This window comes from Oryzias latipes, chromosome 12 (assembly GCF_002234675.1).
Source record: "Oryzias latipes chromosome 12, ASM223467v1".
NCBI classification, from domain to species: domain Eukaryota; kingdom Metazoa; phylum Chordata; class Actinopteri; order Beloniformes; family Adrianichthyidae; genus Oryzias; species Oryzias latipes.
This window is the reverse complement of record NC_019870.2, coordinates 7,440,223-7,452,768: the sequence shown is the minus strand read 5'-3', so window position 1 is coordinate 7,452,768 and position 12,546 is coordinate 7,440,223. Positions and strand designations below refer to the sequence as shown.

At 37.6% G+C, this 12,546-nt stretch overlaps 1 protein-coding gene across 2 annotated transcripts; it reads right to left on the bottom strand.

Moving 5' to 3' along the window:
• ttc33 (tetratricopeptide repeat domain 33) lies at nt 1-12,497 on the bottom strand. 2 transcript variants are annotated; one of them, XM_004074536.4, is made up of 5 exons: nt 12,387-12,497; nt 11,785-12,015; nt 7,494-7,575; nt 2,901-3,032; nt 1-874 (listed from the first exon to the last, which is right to left on the bottom strand). In XM_004074536.4, the coding sequence occupies exons 2-5, from the start codon at nt 12,012-12,014 to the stop codon at nt 500-502; spliced, it is 819 nt and encodes a 272-aa protein (XP_004074584.1). In that variant the 5' UTR covers nt 12,015; nt 12,387-12,497; the 3' UTR covers nt 1-499. The 2 variants fall into 2 exon arrangements, with proteins under 2 accessions (XP_004074584.1, XP_011479830.1); XM_011481528.3 differs by having other exon boundaries at nt 12,278-12,389.
• Nucleotides 12,498-12,546: the final 49 nt, after the last annotated feature.

Sequence of the window (12,546 nt, the reverse complement as noted above, 5' to 3'; positions counted from 1 at the left end):
TCTCTGATCACTATTCCAGTTTAAAAATATGACAGAAAAAACACACTTCATACGATGACATAAAGCTGCAGGGCCTACAAGAAAGAATAAAGGACTTGATCTACAAAGCTATCAAATATTTATATATATATTTACACACGGAAAAGGTGGCAAATGTCCTCAATCTAGTTTTGATGTCAACACATTTTCAAACGAATCAAACAAACACAAGTTTGGGCTTTAAACTTTTATTCCAGAGTCAACACTCTTGCTTTAAATCTTAGAGCGTCCACTTTAGATAAATAAATGAAATGTTTTGGGGGGAATTTCTCTCGTAAATGGATCCGTTTCCTCACAGATGATTCAGGGGGGAAATATAAAACTCCTACAGGCACGATTACTGTGATGAAGACCAAAGACATGACGACTGCAAGAAATTCACGTGATTAAAACTTTAGACTTTTGTACACAGTCGCTCCTTAAATAACAGCATCCACTCTTTAAAAAGACGATCCCCTCTTCATAGTCCTCTGACTTTGACCAACTGCTGGTGTGATGATTCTGCACTTTCTCCTGACTTCTCCTCCTGGCTCAACATATTCTGTATGTTCCCCTCAGCATCTATGATCACAGTGGTCTTCCTCAGCTCCTCATAGTGGTTCTGCCGTTCAGCGACGGCCACACAGGCCGCCAGCACTTCGTCCGACTCAAAGTCGTAGTCCCGCTCCAGCTCGGGCGCGTTAAGGATCTGATTCTTGGTCTCTTCCTCCTGCCTCATCTTCTCCTTGGTGGCTGCCTGCTGCTTCTGCAACGTCCAGGCCCACTTCAGGTCTTCGTCCCATAGGCTGCGCTCTGACGGGCGCAGGTGGATTCCAATCTGGAAGGACCTGACGGCCTGCAGAAACCACACCAACATGAGAGCAGAGAGCAAACACGAGTGGAAGGAAGCAGGAATGTGTGATCATCCTGAAGTCAGCTCCACCAAGAATAAACAGTTCATGCTGCCGTGTTTTTTTCATGCAGTTATGTGAAAAGCCCCCTCTTTTTTTCTTTCTTCTTAGAGCAAGCAGGTCCGTTACCTCTCGCTGGTTCTGTGGTTACCCCCATAAGACCCAATGTCAGTCTTGACATACAGCAGTTTCAGCTCTGTTAGATTTCCTAAATAAATCCAGTTGACTACAGATTTGAAGCATTGCTGAACTCAATTCCAACAAAAGTCGCTGATGTAAGAGCTTTTTATCACATATTCACTGAACTGGAAAATAGGAACAAGTCCTACCAGAGAGCACAATCGAACGAAAAAAACCCAGCAGTGATGAATTTTAGACCGTAAAAAAAAAGTTGTAGTTTTTGAAGATTTAAAGGAAGAGTTGTGCTATTAATGTGCTTCCCAAAAACACACAGACTAAACCAGCATTTTAGGAAAACCTGTCATTGTCGAGCCAAGTACTTATTCAAAAGAAAAATTACTTTCCGGCGCGAGGTCCTGGCTGAGCCGTGAAACAGCAGAGACACTGAAATGACGGAGATAAATTGAGCCTAATAAAAGACATATTACTCACTAAAGACAAATGAGCTCTAGTTACAGAAAAAACAGTGTAGCGGCCAAGAGCTAAAAAGAAACCCACTTCCTAGTTTTTCATTTATCAATGCTGGTTCAAAAAGAAAAGAAAAGCGTTAAGCTTCACTTTTTTAGTTAAATGGATACAATTTAAAGAATTAAAGTCTCACAATAGATCCTCTTTGGATCCACTGTAAAAGCGTTCCCGGTTGTCTTTTATTTGTCATTGTGTCATCAAAAATGTGTTGTTGTTTTTTTATCACTCACACAATTAACAGTAAAAACGGACAATTTAAATTTGATTTCATCCTCATGTATGAAATAAAAGACTCCTTTTGTTGCCTTTTTGTAAGTACATCAGGTGTTTTGTCACATTTCTTCAGCGTTCAGTAAACTTGTAACTGAACTGTCAGAAGAATGTGCAGCTCAGCCGAAGGGGGGCTAAATGAACTGGCCGAGCTCAAAACAACACATCAAGTCTCATCTTGAACACACATTTGGACTTTTTAGGGAAAAACTTGTTTTTCTTTCCTCCAGGAGAAACTCAACTGGTGCCAAAAAAAATTAAAAATAAACTAAATCTCAAAAAGAAGAATCACTTTAACACAAAATACCACCTTAACAGCTACTGTTTGTTTCTCTTTAATGCTTGCATACTCTTACATAAGTGTAAACAAACAGCATTTACATGAGCATCGACTCAAACATGAAGCTTTTAAACTCCGCCTGAGCAAGCCTGGCTAAAAATACCTTTAATAAAAGAAGTTTCATTATGTAATGAAGCGTGTCTTTATATGGTTTAGTTTGAGATTAAGCAAATATTCTGCCACTCCTGTTGTTGTTTTTCAGGGCTGTCGGACGGGTCGGCTGCTTCTGGGCGGCCAGGCGGCGGCAGACGCAGCAGCGTTAGCCTGAAGCTTTTCTGACTCCAGCCCAGGCTGGTTGGCTGTCAGCGAGTGAACAATGACGCCATGATCCTTGGAGTTCGAGCACACGCAGGTCCCAGCACGTTTCGAGGTAAATTAGGCAATAATCTGAGTCCTCCGGCACCATTCGGGGGAACTTTAAAAGAAACGTTCAATCGTGGAGGACAACTGCTTACGAGAAGCTGTAAACAGAATCCAAAAATCTTCTTAACGGCTGCAATATTGATTTGTGAGATAAAAACATTGTTTGTTTAAGAAACATTTAAAATAAGTGAAATGTTCAAGCAGGTTTGTGAACTTTAGACTTCCAGTTCTTGTTTAAGGAGTTTGGAAATGGTCTGGCTTTCTCAAGACTTACAGAATGTTTCCCAACAGTTGAGAGAAAGCTTCTGATTCCAGCCGTCTGGAGAGCAACGGGTGAAGGGCTTCCTTACCATGTCCACCTCTCCCAGGTTGAGCTGCGCCCGGCCCAGAGTCTGCCAGCCCTCCCACCACAGCGGGCGAAACTTCACGGCCATCTCTGCTGCTTTCACTGCAGGAAACACCTCGTGAAGGATGGTCAACACCTGCAGACGTAGCAAACACACACAACAGTTGTCCACGGGTTCACTACATTTACCAACTGCAAAAAAAAAACAAAAAACTTTTGCACAAACAAAAGTTGCACATTTATTATGTTGCATTGTTTTTTTTGTACCTTGACATTTTTGTATTTTTTTATTGAGGCTGTATCTGGTCATTTTCCTGCAGAAGCTCAATAAAGTCCTAATTTTGTTTTTTGGATTATGAACAAAACTGGAGTCTGTTATAAACGTCACACCAAATCTCTCCATATGGGAATAATCAAATACAAAGTAAATTTTTTTTATAAATGACCTATTGAAATGTTTTTGATTGTTTTTATTTGAATATATCTGCTCGGAGTTGCAAGCTGCAGCTTCACATAATTATAACTAATCCAGGCAAACTAACTGGACCATGGTTAACCTGACTGACCAGATTCACCTGAATTTCACCCTCTAGGTCATACAAGTCCATCTAAACTTCAGCGACAAACTACTTTGTTTTCTGGATTATTTATTCTCTCGCTTCAACTTTTAACCGTAAATCTAAAAAAATCTTGCCCAAAAAAACCCTGTTTTAAACTTGAAAAACTTTCATTTCTCAAACTGCAGGGATTATGAAAACCTACGTAATAAATAAGATCTTTTATAAACTGCTTTTTTTTGTCTGCTCCCAATTCACAACAATTTGAATAAATTATAAAATATTTTTGAGCTTAATTTTCTTAATCAGTCCTTCATCACCAGAAAAATGCCACAACAAAAAGTTAAAAACACCAAAAACAGCAATTTGATTGGAATGGGTTCTATGAAAGAGGCAATGGCTGAAGGTTGTTGGTTGTGTGTTGTGTCGGACAAATGCAGCTAACTTTCAAATGGAAGAAAGTCTTCATGGGAAATATAGCTGCCGCCCCGCAGAAAAGGGGCGTTTGACAATCGCTGGACTATTTCAAGTGTAGGAAGAGAAAACCACATGAGTGGTGGTGACAGAAGTGAACAGATGAAGCCAAAGACAACAAATCTAATGAATTCAGGAGACTTTTGGCAGTTTCTGTTCATCATTGTGGCTTATGAAAAAAAATGTTACAGTGTTTGTCTGCTCCTCTAATGATTTCCTTCTCAGATATCCTGTAATGGGTAATATTATATTAGGCGTACAATACTCAACGTGATATGAATGACTAAGGCTTCGAGGAAAAGGGTTTATTGTGTTAGTTATGAATAAATAACTGAAAAGGCTCTGCCCAAACATTGCAGTTTCTCTGGTTTATTTTCTCTGAATATGATTTCAGAAATTCTTGTTACCAAGATTTGCATATTAGAACAAAGTCAAAAGAAAAACATGGCAGGAGAAGGGAAGGAAGAAAGAGAGAAAAAGAGGGAGATAAAGATCTCTTTGGCTCACAATCATGTAACTACACGCTGGTTTGTACTCAAACATGACATGGCAGTCAGCCAACTTATTTGTTTTATTAATGACTCATCTTGTATGGAAAACTTTCTGTTTGATTTGAGATCAAAATCCCACAACCTAAATGTCTTAAAAAGCCATATTTCATGTTTATGTGAAGCTACTGTTTCCAAAATCTCCTCTACATGGGCGTGGCCGCTGGTGCTGAGCTGACTAGCTCCGCCCTTGAAGAGCTTGACAAAAATGAGGGACAAATTGGGACAAATGGCACAGAGTGACAGTATCTTTTCTCTAAAGTTTATCTGTAGCCATAAAGAAAAAGTGAAAAGTGACACATTTTTGGTTCCAAATCGACACTTTTTGAACAGGAATGAGAAAATGAATGTGTGTATTACACATATAGGGCTGCACGATATGAGGAAAACTACGATACGCGATATTAGTGATCAAAATCGTGATGATGATACAATTTTCGGTATATGAACACATAGCAAAACAACCAAAAACATCATTTCCATTTTACTGCAACAGTTTAAAAATTATCCTGCAAATGATTATAATCTACATAAGAGGTGAACATCTAACGTGTAAGGCCTCTATCTGATTGGTTAATGCATAAAAGGATTTATTTGATTTGTTAAATACTTCAAACATACAGCCATAGCCATAAGACTGTAAGACAGCCATAAGATTGTTTTGTTTTGGAGGCGATTGTAAAAAAGTTCCCCCGATTTAATTCTTGTTTTTATTTCAGAGAACACATTTGGGACTTTAATTTTAAATACGTCCAGACTACAACAAAATACAGCCTTGGATGAGCTTAAAATGCGTGCTGGCAATGAAACAATGTGCCATCTTGTCTTCTGCCGCACCTGAGCTGATGTGCATGCTGGTTGGGGCAAATCAGGAAGCTAGTGCAATATGCATCCGCCGTTGTGACATCACAACAGCGCATTAATTCAAGCTGAGCGTCTTTGCGGCAGTTTGATTGACAGCGATTTAAAAGGAGAAATACTCAGAAATGCGAAAATAAAATTATTTTTTATGACATTTGTTTGCTTTCATAAGAAAAAAGGCCACAAGTACATGTCAAAAACTCAAAAATGTGATTTTTATCAGATGAGGATTTTAAACACAAATACATCAAACTGTAACACAATTTTAGGAAGTATTTAGATGATTGTTAAAAAAAACTGGAGATAAACCTAAAATTGTCTGTAGCTTTTGTTTTACTTTAATATTGTGTATTTTTATTTGGAATAGATCACAAAAACATAACGTAAATAAAGTCCTTCAAATTAGTTTAAAGGGCAAAAATCATGCTATTCTTAAACCTTTCGAATACGATATGTTACTTTGACACACTAAAGAACAAATGTTTAAGGAAATATGAGGTTTTTTTCGCTGATCGTATTCCAAAATGGAGGTAATACGACTCGATCTCTGAGTCAGCAGTTTTTGCTCCTTGCGGGCGCCGCCCAGTTCATGAAATCAACCTAGAGTCGGCCTCTGCAGCGTGTTTCAGACTCTTCATTCATTCATGATGTCAAACACTCCTAGATTAATATGATGAAAAAGTCACTGCATACTTGAATTAGTTTCAAACTGAATCGGACTAAGCTTTAATAGTAAAACAGGGGTTGACATAGCCCAGAAATTTGCACTGGCCCACAGGGCCAGTAGTTTTTGAAAGTTACTGGCCCGACACCGCGCACAGCGAGACCCGCCGCTCCGCAGGTGCTTGCAACTTTAGGGGGGTCCGGGGGCATGCCCCCCCGGAAAATTTTAATATGGTGCAATTTGGTGCATTCTGGTGACATCTAGCACTTATTTATTTATACACTTTTCAATGACTAAAAATAGAGCATATCAAACTTAAATCTGCTCTAGTCTGTTTCAGATGTTTTGAAGAGAGCACTGCAGTGTAGCAGGAAAAACTAGTTAAGAAGTTTTCATGCTGCTTCTAATCACTGCTATTTCACATTTGTTCCTAATCAATAGTTAAGAAGTTTTATTGACTTTTTTGCCCTGACTGCCTTAAGGTTCTGCTTTTTGTTACTGTTGCAAAGTTACATTTACTTTTTAGTTACTTTAGTTACCTAATTAAATTAAATAATTGAAAAATTAAATACAATTAAATTACTGAGATCATTCAGCTAACTAGAAATACTTACTGCTTACAGTGTTGTAAAGAAAAACAAAATTAAGTAGTTTGACCTTATACTCCATTTGAGTCTGAGATTCAGGTATTTTGAGTTGCCTTTGATTCTTTGACATTCAGCTTAAAGCTTAGTGCATACAGTTTCATCTTCAATGCATTCATTAAATATCTTGCTGTCCATACTACTAATTAATAACTCCTAACATATTCCTATCTATTCCTGCCATGTCTTCCACATCTCTGACATGCTTCAGTCTCTCTTCAGTGACGGTGTTGGATTTATGATCATCGCGGTGAAAAACCACCAGGGGGCGCGCTGATATGTGTGTCAGTTTAAATATATCTGCCTAAAATGTAATAATAACCCACTGGCTTGTTCCTTCGTTGTTGCTGTTTAACATTGTTTAGTATTGAATTGTTACATTCAATAAAGTTTGAAAAAAAAATTGAGTGAGCGCGTGCCGCGTGGTGCTCGGCAGTGACAGCCGCGCGCGCAGGCGGGAGAGGAGGAGAAGAGTGCTAAAAGGTTTCCCATAGAAACCCTTGAAGTTTGAACACAGGACTAGCAGAAAAAGTGAATTATAAAGACGAGGTAAATCTACACGTTTTCGCAAAATATACTTTATTGTAAAAGGTGAAAAATGTATTAATTGTTAGATATTTTAGTGGCCCGAGCGGACAAGTAAAAAATAAAGTCTTGTGGTCCGTACTGCTCGAAAAACAGGACCGGGCCAGCGGACAAATGGCTATGTCGAGCCCTGGTAAAATGGTCTCGCAGTGTACACATTAAAATGTGGATTTGTGTTTTCTCGCAAACATAAAAACTATTAAATTTTTGTTTTTAAACAATTTCATCAAAACTAATCTACAGTAAAATATAGGAATGGTATACCTGAGACTTCATTTCATACAGCAGTGGGTTGTCTGGGGTCAGCTGAATTGCCTCGTCCCACTTCTTAATGGCTTCCCAGTGCCTGAAGAAAACACAGTTTGCTTTAAAACTGACTGAGAAAACAGATTTGCTCCTCTGCAGATGCATGGCATGCTGGGAAACATTTGGATTCTCATAAACTGAGATAGAAAAAAAAAAAATTAAAGCACTGATATTTTTACAAGGTTTGTCTGAGCAACAGCATAATTGATTCAGAATAAATAGCATAAAGCAGCAGCAGTGAAACTGGACCCCCAGTTTCATCGACCCCACCCTGTGATTTGACATATATCGTGTTACCAAACGTCCTGTTTGCACAGATTTTCACGCTCTATAGGCGATTCAACTCAATTAGTTTAAGCGAATCAGACTTTTATTAAACTGGATTGAGCATGTGCCTGCTGTAAGTAAACTATATCCTCTTTTGCTTAAATACATATTTACCTTTTAAAGCAGGTATAAGGACAGTAAAAGCCAAAAATAAAGGGAAACAATAGGAAATTTGAGCATCTTGAAACAATAAAACCACAAGGTTACAGAACAAAGCTGAGAGTAATGAGAAACCACGTTATTTTAAATAAACACAGACGGGTCAGTCCCTTTAAAATGTTTGGAGTTTGTTTTCAGAGAATCAGACAAAAAGAAATGTTGTGTAAATTGGGATAAAAAGGCAGGAGGAGCTTCAAGGTACTCTCCTTCTAAAAACACTCTTGTTGTGTTATTTTTTAAGGGTGGACACCTCACTTTTTGCCAAATTAAAGTCTCACACAATCGTGTTGTTGATGATGACGTGTGTGCTGAGAACCGATGACTTTTTTTATGGAGGTGGATATCCAGAAAATCTTAAACGAAAGCCAAACCCACTTCTACACTGAAAGAACTGAAATATACGTTGGAAGGCCGTAGGATAAGATGTTGGCGGCATGAAGCGGAATGACAGGAAATGGAACCAGAAGTGCTGAAATCTCATGATCAAATGAGGGGAGAAATGCCGCAAAATCATTTGGGAGGAAATGAAGCAATAAGCTAAAGAGTCCTAAAGAGACCCCCCCACATTTATCATATTGCTTCATATGAAGCTATTGACCTCACTGAAGGGAGGATGACAAAAACTACTTTAACTTTCAGTGATGAAAGTAAAGTTTACTGAAGGTTTGTGTGTAAAAACGGGTCCAGACTTTATAAATACATTCCATTCCATTTAATAACCCAGCAAAACGAAAATTGTGACAATGAAATGGGCTAAACAGTCATTTTCTAGCTGTTTTTTTTGCATTTAATGAATGTAAAACTTGGAAGTTTTTGACAGAAGTAGAGTAAATGCAACAACAAAGAATTAGCCACAAACTATGCGATGAATCAACCCAGAAACAGGATTGTGGCTCCTGTTATGCCCCTATATCTAACACAGACCAGGAGCAGATGTGTGGAGTGTTTTGGTAATCCATCTCCTAAGAGAAAGAAATAACATAGAATTTGGACAAAAACAAGAGATTTCATTGATAATTAGCAAAACCTAGACAACTTAATTGAAACTATAGAATTAGACTAGTAAATTTGAAGACACACACTGATGAAAACAGCATTTTTGTTGCATTCTTGTGGGATTTTTTGATGATGGAGGACACATATAAGGAAAATCAAGCACATTTCTGAGTATTTCTTTATTCAAATTGTTGTGAATCAGGTACAAATGAATAAATACCCTTTAAAAAAGGAGCGCATTTGTGGTTAGAAATACGCTGTTAGATTGGGGGTGTAAAGGGCTGTAATAGCAGGAGACCATGTAAACAGATGGATGATGGGAAGTGGGGTGGGCTTACTCCAACATTCTTGCCCTACAACTCAGAGGTGAATTTCTAATGAACTACTGCTGCTTCGCAGAAACTATATCCTAGAAAATGACACTGGTGTTTTTGTTGGGGATTTTGGCTAAAAAACAACATAATCATAATTAACGAAGCGCTGGGAATGCTTTTAAAATAGATCAAAAGGTTATAGAAGTGGGATTTTAAGTAAATTCTCGACCGACGTGGTGCTTTTTAAAAACTAACATTGCTTGTGCGTTGAAAAAGAAAATTTAAAGTTAGATTAAACTCCTTTCTGTACAAGATGTACCTGAAGAGAAAGCTCAGCTCATAAGGAAGCATTAGCCGTGATGTCATCAGACTTGGCCTGACATCAAAGGTCAATGTTGTTAGAGGCACAGAAACCTCCTAACTTTCTTACATCCTCCACCAGACACCACCTCAAACCTCTGACTAGCCATTACGCAACACTGAGACCTCATTTCCCCGGCAAAATCCACTTTCTCTGGGCAAACACAATTACTGCCAATAACTGAGGACAACAGCATCTCCTAAGCACGGAGCGTTTTTTTTATCTTTTTTTTACAGGGTGAATGTGCGGTTGCTAAAAATCTTATTAGCCATAGAAGCAATAAAGAAATTAGGACCTTCTTTTTATTATACAAGAGAAAAACAACACATTTGATCTTCATATCAAAACAAAATTGAATAATCATAATTACTACTTCACTTTATGAGGCTTAGCATAAAACTTTTAAAGCCCATTTCAGCCTGAAACATTTTCATTGAGTTTGTACATTTTTTTTTGGCCTCATTTGACTGAAGTTAAAAGCAAACATTTCTTTCTCAAAACTCATCATAGTGGAAAAAAAGCCAGAAAAGCTTTTACAAGAGTGATGTGATTGAGTTCTGTGTAATAGTGCCCTCATCTGGAGAACCTGTAGTAGAACACCATCTCCTTAGCTGGTATCATTACTTCATCCTTGGTTAAAAACGGGAAACTGCACGATTCCGCACAATCTCTGCACAGTATTTTCCCTTTATACACTTCCAAATACACGTGGAAACTTTCTATTCTTTGTGGCCCCAACACTGTCAATACTATATATAATGTATAATAGGCCATATTGTCAAATATTTTATTGAACCTTTTATTTTTTATCTTTAGTAACTTCTACTTTTTTAGGTTTACAATTTTTACACTTAGGCCTTGAACTTTGCTAAACCATTATGCAATATATTTAAATGCATTTGTACCTGTGAGAATGGCAAAAAAAAAAACAATCTATTCTATTCTAATGTAATATGTGTGACAAATAAATTTGAAATTTCATTTAAAGTGAAAAGGATCCTGATTCAAGCGATGGAAGAAGAATAGATTAAGACAAATGAACTTTTATTAATCATGTATAACTGAAAGAGATATGGGGTTTACAAAAGAAGACCCTCAAAAGAAAATAAGAACATCTCCATTTGTTGCTTTCAGTGTTTTTGTCGTTAACTTGAAGTTTAAAAGATAAATTATGACAATATTATTATAGTTAAAGACTTTTAATACACTAAGCAGAGGAAAAGCTACAGTCACCCTAAAAACAACAAAAAAGAAGGTTACATGTAAAAACTAAACTAAATATATTAACTAAAAATATTGATTTAATGGACCAAACAAAAAAAACAGGAAAACTAAAACTGTGCTCATAGTACAATAACAAAAATACTTCAGTTGACTTGAAATATTTGTATTAAAGTCCCACTCTGAATCATCTTTTGTAAAAGCAGTCCCAGTGGTCTTTTGGTTGTAATTATGTCATTTTTAGCCCAAAAAAACACACCAAAAAAATTGTTTTTAGGAAATAGTTTCTGTACAGCGACAGTGGTTCTTTAGAAATTTGCCAACAGGTTGTGGGCGGGACTGTTGGCGTGGAGTAAGCCCACGCCCCACTTCCCGTCATCTATCTATTTACAGTTTCCCCCGGTAGCTCACAGCGTTTCCCAACGCCAACCTTACACAGATACGACTGGAGGTTCCACATCATACCTACAAGCTTTTTCCGACAGTATTTTTTCATCTGCTCCTGATTCATAAAGGTTTGAATAACAAAATAATCAGAAATGCAAATTTAAGCTTTATTGTCTTTATTGTCTTTATGTGCTTTATGTGTCCTCCATATATATATAAAAAAGCCACAACAGGGACATGTTGAAAACAGATTTTTTATTGGAACGGGATTTTAAGTATAATTGAGAATAGGTATTGCAAGTATATACGTGTAGTGTAGGATAGGAAGTAAACTAACTGACTGAACACTTCTTCGCAATAAATTGGATTATTTTAAGTTTACGATACATAAATAGAATATAAAAAGTAAACTTCAAATATATACTGCCTCACTTTAGTACAGTCTAAATATATTTGTACTTTTGGTGCAGGTGAACAGCCTCACCTGCCCTGCTCAGCCAGCAGCGTCCCCTCATCCTTCAGCCTCCTGCTCTTCTCGGCGCAGTCCTCCAGCAGGATTTCCCGACGACGCTTGATGGCGTGCAACCAATCCACCTCCTCTTCATCGGGAGCGGCTCCAGCGTCCTTATCTTTCTCAGTGTCAGCCTCAAACTGTTGCACCGATGACTTTGACACCTTTTCACCGATTTTCCTCTTCCAGCCAAATGAAGCCATTCTGTAAAACAAACAAACAAAAGAAAAAAAAAAGACTTTAATTCCAATGCTTTTATTTTGAAATAACATGATAAATTGTCATATTACGAATATTTTTTTGATTAATTGAAAAAATGTACTGACGAATTAGGTCATGTAAAACTGGAAGACAATTATGAAAGAACGGAAAAGTTAAATTAAACCGAGTCGAAACAATATCGAAAGCAGACAGTCGAAATGCTAAGGATCCAACGAGCTAGCATGTCCCCGGCTAACATAATCACCTTGAAACATAGACCCAATTTCTTGGTTAAAATGTGCTTTAGTTCTTTCTAAATGTGCACGAGCAAGTACAAATTTTACACAAAATACATGCAACTGTTCTGTACGCACGCGTGTTTTGCAGCTGTCCGCGAGCAAGAATGTTATGCTAAATTTACGCCATGTTTAGAAACGTATGTGGCGCGTTCACGTCGTGTAGTTAAAACCAAACACGAAACTGTAACTACACCGGAAAAGTTATGAGAAGAAAAACAAAAATTCAGACATTGAT

What these genes read in the sequence shown, in the direction of transcription:
- ttc33 (XM_004074536.4), bottom strand. Translation starts at nt 12,014, where the DNA reads ATGGCTTCATTTGGCTGGAAGAGGAAAATCGGTGAAAAGGTGTCAAAG. An exon ending in TGTATGAAATGAAGTCTCAG is followed by an intron (nt 3,033 to 7,493) that starts GTATACCATTCC and finishes CTACGTCTGCAG; the next exon opens with GTGTTGACCATCCTTCACGA. An exon ending in ACCTGGGAGAGGTGGACATG is followed by an intron (nt 875 to 2,900) that starts GTAAGGAAGCCC and finishes TGGTTTCTGCAG; the next exon opens with GCCGTCAGGTCCTTCCAGAT.